This window comes from Pipistrellus hanaki (genome assembly GCF_964339955.1).
Source record: "Pipistrellus hanaki genome assembly, chromosome: 12".
In the NCBI taxonomy this organism is placed as follows: Eukaryota; Metazoa; Chordata; class Mammalia; order Chiroptera; family Vespertilionidae; genus Pipistrellus; species Pipistrellus hanaki.
Genome location: NC_140514.1, coordinates 40,155,507 through 40,176,470, shown reverse-complemented (window position 1 = coordinate 40,176,470; position 20,964 = coordinate 40,155,507). Strand labels below are relative to the sequence as shown.

General features: G+C 42.0%; 1 protein-coding gene and 1 long non-coding RNA gene across 2 annotated transcripts; one reads left to right on the top strand and one right to left on the bottom strand.

Annotated features, from left to right (window-relative positions):
- The first annotated feature begins 940 nt into the window (after positions 1-940).
- Positions 941-3,226, top strand: LOC311631320. The gene is made up of 3 exons (XR_014796547.1): positions 941-1,174; positions 3,006-3,080; positions 3,179-3,226. It is a non-coding gene; the product is annotated as an uncharacterized lncRNA (long non-coding RNA).
- A 6,488-nt stretch (positions 3,227-9,714) lies between these two features.
- Positions 9,715-14,083, bottom strand: LOC311631306 (uncharacterized protein C2orf78-like). Its single transcript, XM_084901293.1, is given in 3 exon segments — positions 9,715-10,653; positions 10,655-10,857; positions 10,861-14,083. Coding segments are annotated over 3 exon segments (1,701 nt in total). The 5' UTR covers positions 11,557-14,083; the 3' UTR covers positions 9,715-9,851.
- Between the last annotated feature and the right edge of the window lie 6,881 nt (positions 14,084-20,964).

Genomic DNA, 20,964 nt, shown 5'->3' with positions numbered 1-20,964 from the left:
GAAGGGGAGAGACAGAGAGAGAACCATCAATGTGAGACACATGAATTGGTTAACTCCTGCACGCGCCTCAATCAGGGCCAGAAATTGAGCCTGCAACCTAGGTATATGCCCTTGACTGAATTGAACCTGACACCCTTCAGCTGGCAGAACAATGCTCTGTCATTGAGCCAAACCAACTGGGGCTTTCTCAGTTATTATTTTTGGAGGGTCAGTTATTAAAATGTAAATACATACTTCCTGGCACATGATAGTTACTCCATAAAAGTTCCATGGTGAGTGGGAGTGTAGGTTAACACAATAATTTTGAAGAGTAATTAAGAAGTATCAAATTTTTAAGTTTGCATATTCTTCATTCCAGAAATTCTACTTCTAGGAATGTAGACATAGCTGTATATATGTTTAAGAATGTTTACATTGCAGCCTGTCTGTAATGGAGGATAAAAAAGCTGCCAACAACTATAAGTCCATCAGTATTGGGCTGGTTATATAAATAATGCTACAAACTTACAATCAGTAGAATACTATGCAACCTTAAAAAAACCAATAGAATAGATGTGCACAAATATTTTTAGGAAAATTACTAAAATTTCATAGTTAGATTGTAAGATAGATATAGTATGCTGTGTTTATATAAAATAGAGGGCATCCATCTTTGAATTAATAGATATTTATTTACACTATACAGTAAGTGTGAATGTCAGCACTTGGAAAACATGCGGAAGGACCGCGCTGGGACCTGGGCAGGTGGGACTTAGCGTCTCTCTCCAGGGGCTGCAGCACTGAGCTCTGAAGGGTCTGTACACGGACTCATAGGCCTGTGCTACCGCCCGCCGCCTAAGGAGGGCGCCACAGTCACTAGGGCCCTGGTGACTGGCCCCGCTTCCCAGTCCGCCTGCGCGTGACGTCATCACCGCGGGCGGCGGCGCGTGCGCGCTAGCCGGGAGCCCGGTGGGCGGAGCCTGCGCAGTGCCCCGGCAGCAGCTTCCGGCGGAGGGTCTTGTTTTGGGGCCACGGAGCTGTGGGCGCTGTTAGCGTTGGGCGGGCGGTGTCTTGGGGTCCACATGAGCCAATGGCATCGTGCGGACCGCGGCCGGGGCCGGGGGCGCGCCTTTTCTGGACGTCCTTCGCCGAAGGCTCCGGGCAAGAAGAAGGGCGGGAACCACATCCCGGAGAGGTAAGGTGGCGTGGCCCCTGGGCCTGGCCCTCCCGGCCCCCGGCCCCTCGGCCCGGGCTTCCTCTCCCGGCCTCTGCGCGTCAGCCCCGCCGCACGCTCGTCCCGTCCGCTCTTCGCCGGGAGGCCCTGACCCTCTCCCTGCCCCGCCCGCAGGAACTGCAAAGGACCGTCTGCGTTTCTGATTTTTTAGATCCTTTAAAAAGCCAGGTCCTGCCAAGAGAGGGGTGGTGATGGGGCCATCTGTAATACGCTTCATAAAAAGAAATAAAAAGGCAAAAATATATATATAAGCGAGGCCCTGGCCATTGCCCCTCGGGTAAAATGCAGAGGGGCTGATTTTCAAAGACGGGACTAGCAGTTTTGGGGACACCCATCAATTACCAAAATAGAGCCCCCCTTAATGCCAGAAGTTGTGGTATTTTGAAATGTAATAACTACGAAAATTGGGGGGGAGGGGGGGGAACACACCCACCAGTTCCGCTGAACTTTTAAATGGAAAAGGTTGGTTTGTATTATTTTCACCGGAAAAGAGCACACTGTTGATTCCTAACAGGGCTCATTTGAGTGATCTTTTTTTCAGGCTCAAATTATTAATACTGATCCTTTGCTTACTGCTTGCTTCTTTTTAAAAAACTATATATTTTTATTGATTTCAGAGAGGAAAGGGAAGGAAGAGAGGAATAGAAACATCAAGGATGAGAATCATTGATCGGCTGCCTCCTGCAGGCCCCCAACCGTGACCTGGTTCATAGGTTGAGGCTTCTTTATTCCTCGAGACCTTCCTTTCTTCCGCCCCGTACTTCATAAAGTCCCCTTCATTTTATCTCCTGGAAACATTTTGACTTGCAACTTCTCCCTCAGCATCTTACTGCAGAACTTGCCTGACCGATTGCATTTACGTCCATACTAGTGCATGTCTATCTATCTCTTATTTCCTTCCAATCCATTCTTCGAATAACAAATCTTTTTAGTGGGCAAATTGGACCATAGCTCATAAATATCACTCAAAACATCAATCACTGAGTCTCCCAGCTGGCTACCTGTGAGTATCTACCTATGAATCTGGAGGTCAGGCCGTGTGCTGGGATTGCGGGCTCGATCCCAGGTGTGGGGTGTGTTGGAGCAACCGATTGGTGATTCTCTCTAATCATTGATGTTTCTTCCTTCCTTTCTGAAATCAATAAAAATATATGTATTTTTAAAAGAGTGAAAAGCTCTTTAACTCGGCCTTTAAGACTCTGTTTTATCTAGAATCCAACCTGCTTCTCCAGCCCCAACTTGTACAACTTTTGCCCTTACTTCCAATATACCAAATCAACCTTAGTTCATTCTAACTCATCTGACAGAAGTCAGCTCAAATATCACTTCTCACTGTTACCCCGGCATTATTAAGTGAAATTCATAGTCCCTTTTCTATGGGGTTTTCTTTTTACCATATGAACTCGACGTTCCCTACCGATCCGATATGATAGCATCAGTTGTGTGAGAACTAAAAATGAACTGTAAAGTGAAAGAATTGAGTTTAAACTATCTCAGTTAACATCTATGTATTTATGCCACCTTGGAATTCAGGACCACGCTGGGTTTTATCAGGGATATAGAAGTTCTGACAATCTCTGGTGTTAGGTTTTCCTCATTTGTTGAGACCCTTGCACTATTCGGTGCCTTGTACGTGTTTGCAAGATGGGGAAACAGGAAGAGGGGAAGTACAGGTAACTGGGTGGGGATGAGTAAGTGGAGCAGCAAAGAAAGGGAAGAAGAGATGGAGGCGTCCCCAGTCTGTGCTGGGAGAAAGGCTCAGGGAATTTGGCTAACACAGATGTATTAACAGGTGGCAAGACTATCTGCCTCTTGGACAGAGGATGCCTGGGACTCCAACATTGTTTTCGAAGTTCCTTTGAAAAAAGTAAGCAAAAATTAATTCAGTATTCTCTTAGAAATTTGAATTCACCATGTAGAACAGTGAATCTCCATCCCATCACACTCCATTTTCTCTTTTTATAGCACATACTTTGTATTTTGTCTTTTACTTTTCTGAAATGAAATTCATAAGTAAGTACAACCTACTTCCATACTTAGGGTTGTTTTTTTAAAATTTATTGATCTTTTACAGAGAGGAAGAGAGAGGGATAGAGAGTTAGAGACATCGATGAGAGAGAAACATCGATCAGCTGCCTCCTGCACACCTTCCACTGGGGATGTGCCCGCAACCAAGGTACATGGCCCTGCCCGGAATCAAACTTGGGATCCCCCCCAGTCCGAAGGCCAACGCTCTATCCACTGAGCCAAACTAGTTAGGGCCTTCCATACTTGATTTTAAAGAAAAAAAAATCGTTGTAATGCTCAAACTATTATATAAGGAAGAAATAAAAGAACTTATAATTAAGTAGTGTATATTGTATAAACTAATACTATATTGAAAATTACATTTCTATTTTTAAATGTTTAGGTCTGACTATACTAGAATTAAAGGAATAGTTATTTGTACTGTGAATGCAAAAACTGTAAATGCAGACTAATTTAGGGTGGGTCATATTGACTTAATGGTAGTTGTTTCCATGACAGTGAACAGCTCTTAGTAGATTTCCAAATAAAACCAAGTTCATTCTGCACTTGAGTAATACAGTTATTCCTGTCCTGGAAAATTCAACATATATTGCAACTGCAAAAAACCTTTTGTGTTTCTTTCTAAGGCTTAGATAATTATGTACATTTTTTTCCACCAATATGAATGTTGAGGAGGACATTCAAAAGTCATTCAGATATGAGACATACTTGAGGGACTGTTCTCTGAGTTTGACAAAAAGTCTAGTATTTATGACCCCACCCCCTAAGTGCCAGTAAGACCTTTTGCTCCCATCATCACAACCAAAAAAATGCCCTGGATCAGCAAGGTTAGGATTTCAACGTAGAAATTCTGAAAATTGTGTTTTTGTTTGATCTAAGAAAGGAATAGATGGGGAAGGCATTTGACTGATATAAAAAAGATAAAAAGAGATCACATGCCTCATTAAACTGCCCACCCATCAGAGCGTTGTTTCTCATCAGTAAAAGCCCACTTTAAATGCATTGGGAATTTATGTAATTTGTGATTCTTATGCCAGAGTTTGTTTGTTTTTCTTGCCTTCTATGTTGTTTCTTTTGTATCTCTGGTTTAAAAATTAGTTAATTCACAAAGATAAAAATAGGGTTCTTATTCATATCCACCAGCATGAGGCATAGTGTTACATAGACATACAATGTATACTTAACAAATCTTTGAATGAGTGAATGGAGGCTCCACCCACATTTGCAGTTATGACTTTTCTCCTATAGTCTTCCTCTCTGTGCAGTTTTTCTAATTCCTCAAGTTCCTACACCATGGCCTCTAACAGTGGATTCCTAAGGTTTTACAAGGATCTCTGCTTAGCCTCTTTCCTGAAAGAGAAAACGGGAGGACCTTAGATTCCTTTCTTCTACTTGAGTCTCATAGTTCCTTGACGTTTCCTAAGTTTTCTCTTTTGCTGCGATACCTTCAGAACACACAGGTGGAACATGTGGGAGGTGGTAATTATTTTTAGTTGCAGAGGAAACCAGCAACCTTTGTTTGCTTAAGAAGGTGTCACAGCGTCATGACAACAAATACCTCGGTGGATAGTTGATGAAGCTTGAGCCACTTGGCTTCCTTTCTTAAAGCCTCTTCCTTTCAAAATGTGTATCAGAATGTCTTACATTGCATGTGAGAGTTATTTTATCTGCTCTTTTATATGTGAACAGCATGTTGAACCTGACCTTAATGAAATTAGCTCAATCAAGTTGCTACCCTTCGTCTAAGTGACGGCTCACAGTTTTCCTTTGCCTGCCACATTAACAGATGCAAGAGTTGTGGCTGCTGAAAGGCTGGTCCTGGGGAATTGTTCCCCAGGACACATCACGGGGGCTCACTTGGAAAGAAATAGGAGCAAGACAGCTGGTGAGGCAAAAAGGGCGAGTAGGGGCGGGTCTGGGAATCCAGCTGGTCTAACAGTTCTGAGGAGTTCTTGGCAAGCAGTTTCTCAGGAGACATTGCCAGCAGAGGTGCCATCATGTAAACACTGCCACCTTCAAAATGCTGTCCTCACCCTATTGTTCCCTCTGTCCTCTTCCCTTTTATTTCAGTCATCAGCATGGCTTGTTAAAATCTAGGCTCCATTTGCTATCTTGTGTCTCACTTATTCTTCACCACTCTGTAGGTCTGGCTTCTGCTCAGCACCCACCATTGAAAGTTTTCTGGCTAAAACATTAGCAGCTCCCTTTTTAAAAGGTCTTCAGTGTTCTATTTAAACTTTTAAAATTTATTTTTATTAAAAACACATATGAGTAGTTTGAAATTCAAATAGTTCTACCAAGTTTACGTGAAGAATAGTCCCAGCCACCACCCCTGTTTTACCCGATGATAACTCCCCAAAGGCAGTTGCTAAGTAATTTTTACATTATCTTCCAGTATTTGCTTATTTAATTAAATGCTAGGCTTATATCACCACTTCTTGATTTTTCACTTTATGATATTATCCATGACTTTTTACAGTGGAAGATAAGGATTTAGCTTTTTCACATCCACCACACACATACTTCTATTACCTCATCCTTTTAGTATAGTTATTTCCCAACTTCTGGTTAAATCAGTATTCTAAGTTCAAGTTATTTATGAGGTAAATACCCAGCTCTGAGCCATAGTATACCATGATTATGTTTCCTTTCTTATACTACTTTTGTCCCTCTCATTCTGGTCTCATTTGTCTCTTTTCCTATGGACTTATCACTAATTCTTCCTCCACATCTCTGACACCACTGTAAGATTTCTCTTAATGTGGCTAGGATGCACACATTAGATTCTATTTTTGTGTGAAATCTTTCCTGGAACCCTCTTGCCTCCAGAGTCACATCACCTTCCCCTCTTCTATCTGCATCAGATCTCCTGCCTCCATTTGATATAGACGCATAGATTGTATTTGTGGCTCACCTCACCCTCATAGTCCAGGATAACCTTCTCACCTGAAGACCCTTAATTTGGAAAGACCCTTTTTCTAAGTAAAACGTAATACTTACAGGATGCAGGATTAGCACCTGCTGTCTTTGGCCATTATCCAGTCTACTACAGGCATATAAAAAAAAAAAATGGTTGGCACTTAACTACTTAGCAAATGGAACTATTTTATTTTGTTTTATTTTTGCGTAGAGGTGAGACACCACGGGCTCTGTGAATCTACAATGATTGGGAAACTCCCAAGTTAGGAGGCTGGCCTAGTCCAGGCAGGAAATGATGGAGACTTGGGCTAGAGTGGAAGTGGAGGAAAATGGTCAGAAGTGGACAAGTCCTTGATACAATTTGAAGGTAAGGCAGATGGAATTTGCTGATGATCTGGATGAATGATTGGGCATGTAAGAGAGGAGTCATATGATTTCAAAGATTTCTGGACTAAGCAACTTGGTAAATGGCATTACCTTGAATTGAGATGAAGAAAACTGCGTGGATCAATTGTTTGTTTTGTTTGTGTATGTGTTTGGCTGGGAAGGAGGGCAGATGGGAGATGTAGTTTTGTCCATGTCTAACTGGTCTCAGCATCTGCACCAGAGGGTGTGTCAGACAGGAGGAAGCAGCTGATGGGTGTGAGCACAGGAGGCCTTCAAAGTGCCAGCATTTGTCACCTGAGAGAATAGGGGCCAAGTGGAGAACAGCAGCTGAGACTGGAAGGGGTATTTGCCAGCCCCAAAGTCAGTAAATACTTTGGGGAGATTCAAAACTGGCCTGCTTCCTCCATCTTTATGAAGTCCCGCTCTGACTTTTGATGGCATTATATTAACTTTAGATGGTAGTGATGGTTGCACAGTATAATGAATGTACTTAATGTGACTGAATTGTATGGTTAAAATGGTAAATTGTGTGTTAACATATTTTACTGAAGTAAGAAAAGATGGAAAAACTACATAAATCAACTAGTTAGGATGATAGAACTCAGAACAGAATCAACAATAAAAACTTTTCAGAAATAAAGACTAAAATAAATATACAAGTGTATGATAAAAATGGATAACGCCTTAAGGGAAACATGAGAAAAGAATAAAATTTTTAAAAATCAATAAGAAGATGAAAGGAACTAGAGAAACGACAAATATAAAAATAAGCCCCAATAAAGCAGGAGAATACTGAAGAGTAGTACAAATACATAAGAGGATTTATTATACCATAAAAGTTACATATATGTTGGAGTGTAAATAGTTCCTTTGGGAGGATTCACAGCATGGCAAAGTAGCGTCTTTAAGGGAGGAAGAAATAAGTGGATGGGGAACTTCAGGAAAAGGGTGGGTTTTCTTTGAGTGCCCTTTGTACCTTTCTAAAGTAATATGCTGAGAATCCACCTCTGAAGTGTGACTGCTTGAGTTGCAACCCCAGCTCTCCCAATTGCTAGCTCTTCATCTTGGGCAAATACTTGATACTCTTCAAGCCTATCTTTTTCCTGTGAAATGGGGTGAATAGGTTAGCCTGGTGCTACCTGGCACAGAATAAACTCTCAATAAATGTAAGTTGCTAGTGGAAACAACTCATAGTCCTTCAAGTGATGAATGGATAAACAAATTAGATCCATTCAATAGAATGTTATATAGTCATGAAAAGGAATGAAGTGCTGACACATGCTACACAAGATGAACTTTGACACCGTGCTAAATGAAAGAAGCCAGACACAAAGGTCATATATTGTGTTACTTGACATATATGAAATCTCCAGAAAAGACATCTATCCAGGCAGAAAGCAATTAGTGGTTGCCAGGGGCTGGAGAGAGGTGGAAACAAGGAGTGACTGCTAATGGTTAAGGGGATTTCTTTTTGGGCTAATGAGTATGTTTTGGGTTCAATAATAATGATGGCTGCACAAACTTGTGAATGTACTAAAAGTCACTGAATTTACAACTTAAAACTGAATTTTATATAAAGTATGTAAATTATATCTCAAAATTAGTTTTTAATGCAAATTAACAAATTACTCATGGTAATGATTAACATCTCTCTCCTTCCTCTTTTTCATTCTCTTTCATGGCCCCAGACCTCTCAAACCCTCAGTTCGTTCCTCCAGCTGCGAAACCCTTTGAACTGCCTGCATCCTACGGCTGGTCCAGTGGCAAACCAGTGCACAGGCACACCTGTTACTCTCGCTCCCTGGAATGGACTCTTCCAACGGATTATTCTCCTTCGCTTCATTTGATGGTGCTGTTTAGACAAGGCAGCACGTGTGGCTCTGGTCATGGAGGAGGCCCTGGCTGGCCCCTCAAGTAAATATTTAGGCTTCTCTTCAAGTTTGGTCTCTTCCACTACTAACCTCCAGATGCTGTGCTCTGAAAGCCAGGTTGGGTACCTAAAGACACTTACAAATACTGAGGACTTTGGGGACAAGCCTCCAATCTAGACTTTGCTCTACCACATGCAGTGTGACCTCAGCCCATTGCTGAGCCTCATGACTAAAGTGGCACAGTGATACCGGTCTTGAATGTTGTACATGTGGGTCAGGTACATAGGTGCTGAGTAAGTGGGGATTTATATCTCATGCCCTCTTCTGGGTGGGCCTCCTACTGCAGTAGTTCACTTGGCTAGTTATGAGCTGCCCCAGGATAACTCTTAAGCCCTGTCACTCATCAGGTAGGTTCCACTCATCAGGTAGGTACCTCCCAACTATAATCATACATGGTAAGGCAGCCCAAACCTTTTGGAAATGTGCCCAGTACCTGTTTTCTAAAATACTTATCTACTGGTTATGAGACATAAGACCAGCCTCCACAAGAGACTTTTTCTATTTCTCCTGATCAACCTACACTCATCTGCCATTTTCATCCATCTCTCCCCTTTTAGCCTACTGGCCATGGATAAAATTTCTTCCTATTTCCTCAGTTCTTACCCCTTATTCCTCATTTACCCATCCAACTACCAAATCGAATGCAGCTTTTGGTCCCCAACCCCACCAAGGAAAACCACAATTAGCAGCATCTCAAAACTCAGAGGGCTTCTTTACTACACATCTTCTAATTCTATTATATTTACTAATTCAATTTTATTAAGATTTAAATACATCAGAATACAGAAATTTGTGTTTATCTGCTATGGGGAAAACGTAGGCATAAGTACTCATAGCGTCTCATCTCTTGCACAGCCACAGTAATAAGACATTTCCATTTCTTTTTACTTTTTTTAAAATGTATTTTATTGATTTTGTACAGAGAGGAAGGGGAGAGATAGAGAGTTAGAAACATCGATGAGAGAGAGTCATCGATCAGCTGCCTCTTGCACACCCCCTACTGGGGATATGCCCGCAGCCAAGGTACATGCCCTTGACTGGAATCGAACCCGGGACCTTTCAGTCCCCAAGCCGTTGCCCTATCCATTGAGCCAAACCGGTTTTGGCAGACATTTTCATTGCTTTTTCCCTCAATGAAATGCTGCACTTCCCCCAAAGAGCATTTGGCAGCATTCTCCCGCTCTAGTTGAGCTTTCCTCTTCGTGGCCTTCCACTCGGGCCTCTGCTCGTTTGTGATGGGCGTGGATATTACTGGCCCAGAAACATTGGGATTCCTCCATGAATTCCTTGACAGGCAGAATCCTGCAGTAGATGCCGGTTTTGAGGTTTTAGCAGAGTCCAGGGCTTCTTCACAGTAGTGCGACTGTATCCCCCTAGAAAGAAGTGCGGGTGGGTGTTTTATAGAGCACAGGCCTAGAAGCATCACACTGGGGGACACTAGGCCAGATAGGGTTGGTCCAACCTAGTCTGGCTACATTGGTGGAAATTGGCAGAGCTGGTCTGGCAGGATCTGTCATAGATGCTGGAGTTGGCTGGGATGAATTGACTGCCTTAGGTTGAGCTGACTTTGAACCAGGCTGGGCAAGGTTGGTTGAAACTGGCAGAACTGGTCTGGCAGGACCTGTCACAGATGCTGGGGTTGGCTTGGATGAATTCACAGCAGTAGGTTCAGCTGACTTAGAACCAGGCTGGGCTGGGTTGGCCCCAGCAGGCCTACGTGATACCAGAGACAATGGCCTGCGAGGAACAGGTCGAGCTTGAGGCTTGTCCAAAGTTGGAAATATCAGAGGTACCAACTTGACCTTCCCCGGAGGTGGCAGCTCATATTCAGATGGAGATGGACACTCCTTTTCAGCACTGCCATCTGGTTTCTGGCATTTGACTTGAGTTTCCTCAGGACCTTTGCCCTCACATGGGGTATCCAGCCATTGTTTGATAGCTAGGGATGGCTGGGGGCCTTTGAGGTTGCTTGAGTTTCCCAGTGCCCTGGAGGAAGAGAGTTCAGTTCTCTTATCAGTCTTCTTCCCCAGGGCGTGAAAGACCTTCTCAGACTCTAGCATATGCATTCCTAGGGAGCTTCGGGGCTTTTTGAAGGTCTCTTGGATCAGCTCAGGTTGGTTTTTCTTCCTCTTCATTTTTGGGATGGTTGGCTTCTCCTCTACCTTGACATTGTTCCTTACTCTCTTCAGTTTCCTTCGGGTTGTTTTCTTTGGTTCTTTTGGTGTTTTCTTGCCCATGGCTCTTTGTTTTGCTGGTCCTGCTGGGGGCAGCTTTCTGAGGTTTGTTAGAATTCTTAGCCCTGTTTTCAGGAGCTCTGTCATTGGCTGCAGCATTGGAAACAGCCACTTCTCCCACGAACATGCAGTCTGGGCTCTCACGCTAGGTTTTGGCCATGGGCTCACCACTAATCAGCTCAGAGGCTTTATGTTTGTTCCTCCTTGCATTAATGACACTTGACTGTTTCTGCACCTCATCCAAACTGATGGCTCTGCCATCTTTGGTTTTAATCACCTTGGGACCTTTGGATTGATCAGGTTCATCCAAAGAATTTAAGAGCAGTGGGAGGTGAGTATCCTCCACCAGTGTAGCAATGTCTGCAAAGCCATCATTGGATTCAATCCCATTTTCAAGTGTCGCCTGGTCCTTCAGACCCAGGCTGCTCTTTCCCAGACCAGTGTTCTCACAACGAGGTGGCTCCTCCTGGCCTAGGGGATCAATGCCCGCCAGGAGCTGGGGAATGTTTGGGATTTCTAAAGGGAGCAGTGGAGGATCTTGGTTTTCTGTGGGGATCTGGTAGGCATCCAGAGGCTTTGAAAGCATGGCTGTAATATCCTTCAGATTCCTGTTCTGTTTCTGTTCCTGGCTTGGAGCTGGAGGCAGTGCCAGGTAAATGCTAGGACTCTGGACTGGAGCTGCCATTGAAATGTCCCCAAGCTCAGTTGGTGGGTTACTGTCAAGCATTTGGATATTGCTGCCACTACAAGACTTGGGGAATTCTGGAGTTTGTGGAAGACAAAATGTTTGACTTAGGCGAGGTTGCAATCCAAGGGAAGTCTCCATCCCCAGGGAAGTCTCCATCACTTTAAATGAATCAAGGAGAAGCCAGTCAATCCCTGGGCACCACCTGTGGGTGCTCCCCTGTCACCACCAATGCAGCAATCATGCCCCTTCCAACAATGGGAATGGCATTCCTACCAGCTCTTAAAGGTTGTGGAGTGCCCTGTGCTAGGAGCCAGGAGGCAACCGTTCTAGTTCTCACTGGGATCATTTGATGTCATTGTTCCATGGCATTCTGTATATTTGACAGGGTTGTGATAAGTCAAATAAAAAGTGATTTAAAATATTTCACAGTCCTGAGCGGTTTGGCTCAGTGGATGGAGTGTCGGCCTGTGGACTCAAGAGTACCAGGTTCGATTCAGGTCAGGGGCATGTACTGTGGTTTCGGGCACATACCCGGTGGGGAGTGTGCAGGAGGCAGCTGATCGATATTTTCTCTCATCGATGTTTCCAGCTCTCTATCCCTCTCCATTCCTCTCTCTGGAAAATAAAATATATATTTTTAAAAATAATAATAAAAAAATATTTTACAAAGCTAGCATTGTACATATGGAGTCCTTTTAGTTCTCTCCCCTTTCCTAAGAAAATAACAACACACAACGGAGTAGGGGAGGAAATGGGAGTTCTTCCTGATTAAATAAATAAGCAAGGGCAGATTTTTAGCCTGTTTGCTTTGACATGATCATGGAACACAAGGTCTTCAAACCTGGCATGAATTAAGGAGTGAGGAAAAGTTAAACTGGCACTATCACAGTAGGAGTTCTGAAATTCCTTCTAAAGAAACTGAAGCAATAAATCAAGAGTCCATGAAACTGGCAGTAGAGGGAGACTAGTCAGGTAGGGGAGTGAAGAGTGTGGGACCCCTTTGTATGCTCTTGGGTTCTCATATATATAGCATACATGGCCAATCCAGTGTCCACCTTCCCATCTCTATGAGGTGTTCCCATAAATTCTGAAAATGGGGAGCACTGATAGGGTGGCAGTTACAAAGGACTTAAAGTCTGCCTGTCTGTGGACTCACTACTTCCCAGGTGTAGATTGACCCGAGTTTCTAATGGTGACCCTATTCTTGCTGTTTGAACTCACTTTGAAAACTTGTCTCTGTGATCGGCTGAGCAGGCACAGAGTAGATTGCAGAGGTGAAGGCAGGTGGTATCACATTTGTGGGCTGGACCTCCTTTAGTACTATGACCATTTCAGGTTGATTTATGAAATCAATAAAAATATATTTTAGAAAAGCCCAACAGCTTCTGGTTGTGAGTGCTGGAACAGTTTGCTACGCTTCTGTATTAACTGCCTGTGCTCCCAACGTGGGCAAAAATGTGCAGGAGACCCAAGTGGTGTGGTTCACACATTCTCTAGAGGCAATCACTCCCTGTCCTATCTCTCCCTTGAGCCTGCACTAGTATTGATTTGTGTGCTCTTTCCTAGAACGGAAGCATTTTAGAACCAGGATTCTTTAGGGAACCTGTGTTCTACCATTCTCACTTTATGAGTGTGAACTAAGGCTCAGATAGACTTGTTCAAGTGCTCTCATTGTGTTAGCATTATTGCCGTGTTACATAACTAAGCATCCTGGCTCCCTTACTCAAGCTCTGCTCTGAGCATTACACTGCCACAAACTGGGAGCAATATGGCTTCTAATATAGATGAGGGGGGTTTTGTCCATGGAAGGCAGGACAGCTATTGCCATTATAATCTTCAGTTCACATACTATTCCCTGGAACTCACATGTAGCTCAGTGCAGTTGGTAAATTTGAAGTGTCATTCTTACCGTCTTCATGTCTGGTTTCTGATTTTACCACAAAATGACTATCTGAAAGTGAATTTATCAGGAAGTGCTTTATAACAGAAAAACATTAAAATTCTCTGAGCTTTGGGCTACTTGTGTATGAAGTCATTATAATCACTAATAATTCATGTATGAGTAAATATTGTATTACATATATAGAGAGAACAACATATAAGTTCTGGAAAGACAATGAAAAACGGACAATATATCACAGAACTAAAAACATGGACATAAATGAAAATGGGAAGGTAGGAACCATCAAAGCATTCTCTATTATTTAATAATAGAAGCATTCTCTAAAATTTAATAAATGAAGTTCTGTTTTCTGTATGAAATATTATTCAAGTAAATATTGCTTATTCTATTTTTGGGAATACTATTAACCAAAAAACAGCCCACAATAGGTGGTGACTTTGCATTAATTCCTAACCATTACATGTGATCAGAGAAAATATATCACTAAAAATTTCATAACAAGTAATAAAATGCAATAAATGTGGATGTTTTAGGTAACAATATACATATATATATATATATATATATATATATATATATATAAAACATTAAAAACTAGTATAAAGCCCTAACCAGTTTGGCTAAGTGGATAGAGTGTTGGCCTGCAGATTGAAAGGTCCCAGGTTTGATTCCAGTCAAGGGCATGTACCTTGGTTGTGGGCACACCCCCAGTGGGGGGTGTGCAGGAAGCAGCTGATTAATGTTTCTCTCTCATTAATGTTTCTAACTCTATTCTCCCTCTCTGTAAAAAAAAAAAAAATCAATAAAATGCAAAATTTTTTTTAAAAAATGGCATAAAGCAGAGAGCAATCCTATATAATAAAAGTCTAATATACTAAGTGTCCGGTCATCCATTCGGCCATTCAACCAATCAAAGCACTATATGCTAATGATATGCTAAGGCTGGTTGACAAGACGCTATGATGTGCACTGACCACCATGGGGCAGATGCTCTGACTGGTAGGTTAGCTTGCTGCTGGAGTCTGGCAGATCAGGACTGAGTGATCCAGGCTGGACATGCCCTGGAGCCCTTCTATGGACCCTCCCCAGCTGGTCAATCTCCCTTGTCCCTGCCCAGCCCCAATCATGGGGTCTTTCGACCTGGCCTGCGCCCTCTCACAATCGGGGACCTCTTGGAGGATGTCAGAGAACCAGTTTCGGCCCAATCCCACAGGCCAGGCCGAGGGACCCTACTGGTGCACGAATTTATGCACCAGGCCTCTAGTATAAATATAAGGAATTCTATTATTGTGCTCATTCATATTTTTCTGAACATTACCCAGCAAGTAACAGGTATTAAATCTAGTAGAAATGTACATTTCAATTAATATAATCACAAATTAAGTATTTTGAAAGTTTATATATTTATCTTAAAACTTAGATTATAATCATCAACATGCAGGAAAGTGTACCCAAAGCCTTAAAAACTGTAATTGATGGAATCCAATCTATCCTATCTAATAAAAGAGTAATATGCAAATCAACCACTCCACTACACCCATAAGCCATGCCCAGCAGCCAATCAGAGCAAGTATGCAAATTAACCTCAATCAAGATGGCTGCAGCCACACAGAACAGGAGAGAGGCTTGGGTTTCTGTGGCAATGGAGGAAGCCAAGCTTTTCGCACACCCTGGCCAGCCCAGGCCTTGACTCCAGGCTACAAAGTTTCAATTATAGAAGATGCATAAATTCCGACAGAAATGGCTACACCCAAGGAGTAAGCAGGAGGCTTGTCTCTGCTCCAGGCTATAAAGTTTCAATTGTAGAAGATAAATAAATACCAGGGCCTCCCCTTTGGTTGCTGGGGGGCGTGGTTGGCCTACAAACCACCACAAGCCCCTTGCCCAGGCTACCCCATGCCCCAAGGGAAGCCCCACCCTGATCCAGGACACTCTTCAGGGCAAACCAGCTGGCCCCCACCCATGCACCAGGCCTTCCTATCTAATAAAAGAGTAATATGTAGATTGACCATCACTCCAACACACAAGATGGCTGTCCCCATGTGCACAAAGATCCTGCCCCCATGTGGACACAAGATGACTAGCAAAGGAGGGCCTTTGGGAGGGACCAGGCTTGCAAGAGAGGGCAGTTGGGGGCAATCAACCCTGCAGGGGAGGGCAGTTAGGGATGACCAGGCTGGCAGAGGAGGGAAGTTGGGGACAAAAAGTTAGGCATCTATCAGGCTGGCATGGGAGCGGTTAGGGGGTGATCAGGTTGGCAGGCAGAAGCGGTTGGGGGCAATCAGGGAGGCAGGCAGGCGAGCAGTTGGAAGCTAGCAGTTCTGGATTTGTGAGAGGGGTGTTCGACTGCCCGTTTAGGGTTGCCTATCTATCTATCTATCTACCTATATCTATATCTATATAGATATGTTTTCTCTGTGTTTCTATTGAAACACATTCCAGAAGTCTTGATTTCATTTTCTATATGGGTGTCTAACGACAGCATTAGGAAAGAAAGGGAATAGAACAACCAATCTGAAATCCTAATGTAACAGATGGGGGAAGACCATCTGTGAGAGAGTCAATGACTTATCCAAAGTCACATAACTAGTAAGTGTCAAAATCAAAAGTGATATTAGGTCTCTGGTTTTCTAGATCAATACTTCCTTTCTTTATTCTATGCTATTTGGATTCTACTGCTAAATTTAGGGGCAAAAATATCTAATGAGAAACTTTTAAAAGTTTCTTTCCTTACCTGACATGGTCAGAGAAGAGGAGGAAATATTAACTGTACATGGAAGGGATGAGGACGCCTGAGTGGCTGAAGTCAAAGAGTGCGTGTGTCCGGTCAGAAGGTTACTGGTCACACTGGTCACTGGTCAGTTGTGATCTTCCAAATGTGTTTCCTGAGGCTCCATGGAAACCCAGAATTCTAGGAGGTGATGATAGGTTTGGAGGAGAATGATGTCACACAACAGGCAGTTTAAATGGATGTGAGAGCCAATAGAGAGGCCAGATTCCCAACAAGGAGACAAAATTGGATGGAGGGAGCAGAAGGGGAGCTAAACCAACCCCTAAATGGCTGAGTTCTGGGATAGATGTGCTAGCTGACAAGAAAGATGTGATATTCTCACTTCCCCCAGGCGTTAGGGAAATAATATGCTTATTATATATACTCGTTAATTTAATTAGCTAGTAGTTACTTATATTCTGTATAGTACGTTGTATAACATCCGATATAATAAAAGCCTAATATGTTAAGTGTCCGACCATTCATTCGACCATTAGACCAGTTGCTATGATGCACACTGACCACCAGAGGGCAGGTGCTCTAACAGGTAGGTTAGCTTGCTGCTGGTGTGCAGACGATTGGGACTGGACATGCTCTGGAGCCAACCTCCCACAGTCCCTCCCTGGCCTCTAAAATATTTCTTCTAATTTTTTTCAATGTGCATGAATTCATGCACCAGGCTTCTAGTGTATTTATAATGACATGTATTATTAATATCCTAAGAGATAATGGAAGGGGACATTTAGGTTTCACAATTATGGTTCTGAAATCATCAGTCTATCTGATTTGTGAACTTACTGCAGCTTTTGGAGAGCAAAGAAGAGATTAAAAGCTTGATTGCAACTTGGTTAAAGAGTAAATTGAAGTTTGTTGAGTGCTTGTTGTGGAGAATGTTGTAGACCAGGGCTCTTCTCTTGTAGTTCTTCTCCTTGAATCCTACCTTTCTTACGCTGGGCTTGGCCAGGCCAGGTTGGACTTGCATCTCTCTTCTCTCCCTTTCTCCTCCTCTTCCATCTCTTCCTCCTCTTCCTCCTCCTCCTTCATTGCAAGCAGTGTTTCTAGACAAGCTTTGTTCCTGCATTCTTACACTCCCCGATGTTATTTCCTATCGACTTCCAGCAGCAAGGGGACTTCTTTTCAGTGTCTGATGCGTCCCAAATGGACTCTGCCCATTAGAAGCAAATACCAAAGAGCTAGGACTCAGCTGCCTGCAAACCTTTGCTCTTCTAGCCTTTGGTTGCAGTTCTTCTGCCCACAATTTGCTCCCTCTGGTTCCTTGGGCGACGTAGGCTTCCTGCCATACCTGAGAGGCATTCACAATATTTCCCCCTTTCCTTCTCACATAAAGTGTATCTATCCAGTGTGGCAGTTACTGTAGTCTCCTCCCCCTTGCAAACAGCCGCTGTAGAATTTTGGGCCTCTAGGATTCTCTGTCTGCCATGCTTGGGTGGGTGCAAGGCCGGACAGAAATGAAGAGGAAAATAAAGACAGGACATGCATGGAGAATAGGGATCAGGCGATGTGGAAGTATACAGAACAAGAGTTCTTGTCCATTAGAGCAGCGTTTTTCAACCACTGTTCCGCAGCACACTAGTGTGCCGCGAGATGTTGCCTGGTGTGCCGTAGGTGCAGACAAGACAAGAATTTTATAATTTTTCACTATTTCGTTTACTTAATATTTCATAATAAAGTAATTATAAAATACTTTCTTTGTGTTTATTTGATTCCTATTCAAGAGAATTACTTTATATATAGTCAATATAGGCACAGAGTTAAATTTTTTAACATTTTCTAATGGTGGTGTGCCTCGTGATTTTTTTCATGAAACAAGTGTGCCTTTGCCCAAAAAAGGTTGAAAAACACTGCATTAGAGAGAGTAATCCTAAATGTATTTTTGTTTTTGTCACTTATTCATTGGTATATTTATAAAGTATGGATTGTTTTTATGCTCTGTATCAAGCTCTGATTTTGTCCACATGGAGTGTGTGAAAGGGCATTGTGGTGGGTAATATCTACTGTGGCCCTGAGCATAAGGAACAGACGTGTGTACTCAGCCTGACATGGCCTGGCTTGTTCTCTGCCCCTGGTTGGTGCTTTTCCCACTAACCACCCTTGTGACAGTGAGTTAGGGCTGAGCTACTAATGACTTAAACAGGATGGGGCAAAAGTAAGTGTTCAGTTGTTTATATGAAAAATAATACAATAATTAGTGAATAATACAAGAATAATCCCTCTTGTCCTCACAAGTATAAGCCTACTTTTGCCCCACCCTGTCCTCTGTTTTCTGGGTGGTAAGGTTTTAAGGGTGCCCAGACCAATCTATGTGGGAGCTTTTTGATTGCCAGTGAGTAGAAAGTGTGTGATACAAGATGCCAAAACCCAAAGAAGATACCTCATAGATGGGATCTCCACAGAGACGTATTTATAAGCCTACTTTTTCTTTTATCAGATTTGAGTTATTTTCAAAGATGGGGGATGATGCTTAATTGAGAAAAGTACACTGGGGGGTGTTATAGGGTAGACATATGGCTGAAACCTAAATTTTTCCAAGGTTTTTTTCTATAAGCTTCATACCACAGATCGCCAACTTCTATGATACTAGTATGTAACATGAGGCTAAAAGTATATGTAATATCTGCAAGCCGGACCAGTCTGTTTTTATTTTTTATTATTATTTTTTCCCCCCATGAAAATCAAAAGAATCAATAGCTCCTGCAGGTTAGGACGGATGGTGTAAGACTGGGGAAGGTGTGGTAAGATAAATTATGGTAGCAGATCAGGGCTTACATGTTAAAATACTCAGTTCCAACATTTAATTCTATCTAGACAAATCCTTAATTAGGCCATTCCTGGATCCAAGCCTCTATAACTATTTTCTACCTATAGTCCTAGCCATTTAACTTTAGCTTTGGGGCTCAGCATTATTTAACCTCTAAAAAAAAAAAAAATCTTAAATGGAGGAGGAGGAACCGAAAGAACTTTAGTGCAACACTCTGAAACTTAATGTCAACTTCTTCCCTGACCTAAATTCTTTTTGTAATTACAGTATTGCCTTAACCCACTTCCTGCATCTTGTACCCACTGGGATAATTAGGATGTGTCTTGATGTAATATAACCAACCCATCTGCACCTGGATGCTTTGTTACTCTCACTTTTAATTTAAATAAAGACTAGAATCCCTCAAACCCCTTCATGGTACTTGGGCCCTATCAGATACTGCTAGACTTTTATAGTGTCAACTACTTAGCTGTTTAGTGCTCCAAATATTCTTTGTTCTTATATTTCCCATTCCAGTGTACTATTCATGCATTCTTTCACCTCATGTTGGATCCACTCCCATCCAAAGGCCTACTCTTTGCTACCGTCTCATACTTTTTGGAAACCCTATGGTGCCTAGGTCTGGAGTTTCTTGTGTCGCATAACCAAATTTGTGCCCTGTTCCCATCTCAAGCTTGTGTCTTGTAACAAATTGGAAGTATAAGACCAATATTGTTTTTCTAGCTTCTGATAGATTTATGTCAATCCTGTAGGTATTTGTATCAATAATACTTTTTTTGGCCACTACAGGCCTGTTGTATATATTTTTCATAAATTCCAAAAGCATACTTCATGTTTTTGTATCAAATTTGAATGTGACTAATTGTACCTTTGTAAACTGTGCTGTGCTAACTCACATATCTTTTTCAAATAGCAATTTACTAATTTTAACCTATTTTAAATTTTGTGATAATTTTCAGAATTGTAAATACTAACCAATATAAACTTGAATAGTATGATTGTTCCAGAAATATTAAAAGTAGTGATCTTTTGCCCGACCAGCATGACTCAGTGGTTGAATGTCAATCTATGAACCATAAGGTCATGGTTCAATCCCTGGTCTGAGCACATACTTGGGTGTCAGCTTGATCCCCAGTGGGGTGCATGTAGGAGACCACCAATCAATTATTCTCTCTCAGCATTGATGTTTTTATCTCTGTCTCACTCTTCCTCTCTGAAATATATATTTTAAACTAGTGATCTTTTTACCCATTCATTCATTCAATTACTGACCATTCTGATACTCAGCTTACCCAGATCTGAAATTGTTATATTAGTAACATTGTATATAAGGTATTTAGAAAATTAGAAACTAAAAATTAAAAACAAAAGACATTTGCTGTTACAATTACCTACAGTTTAATCTGAAATATGGTATTCTGTTTAGCCTTCAGAATACCTAACACATGAGGTCCTTTGCTGTTTCAACTCACAGCTGATTTGAGAGTTTTTGTATCAGATACAGGTCTCTATGCCTGATAGTGTATGGGAATCTTAGACTTGAGTTCCACTCCCGCCTATTATATTTTGCTATTTTCTAAAAATGTAAATATGTACTACCTGGCACATGACAGGAACCCAATAGAAGTTTCATTGTGAATGGGATGTAGGTTAACACTTCATATTTGGAGGGCAATTAAGCCATATCTTTCAAAATTTTAAGTTTGCATATCCTTCATTCCAGAAATTCTACTTCTAGGAATTTAAAGATAATTCTATACGTGTATAAGGATGTTTGCATTGCAGCCTGTTAATGGAGGGCAAAATAACTGCAACCAACGGCAAGTCCATCAGTCTTGGACTGGTAATAGAAATTATGGTGCTCACAATCAGTGCAATGCTATACAACCATTTAAAAATAATAGAATGGATGTACACATAAATGGACCTGAAATAATCTTTTTGTAGATATACTGTAGAATGTATATTGTATGGTGATTTTGTATAAAATAGAGGGCATCCATCTTTGAATTAATAGATATTTATTTACACTATACAGTTAGTGTGAATGTCAGCACTTGAAGAACATGCGGAAGGACCACGCTGGGACCTGGGCGGGTGGGACTTAGTTTC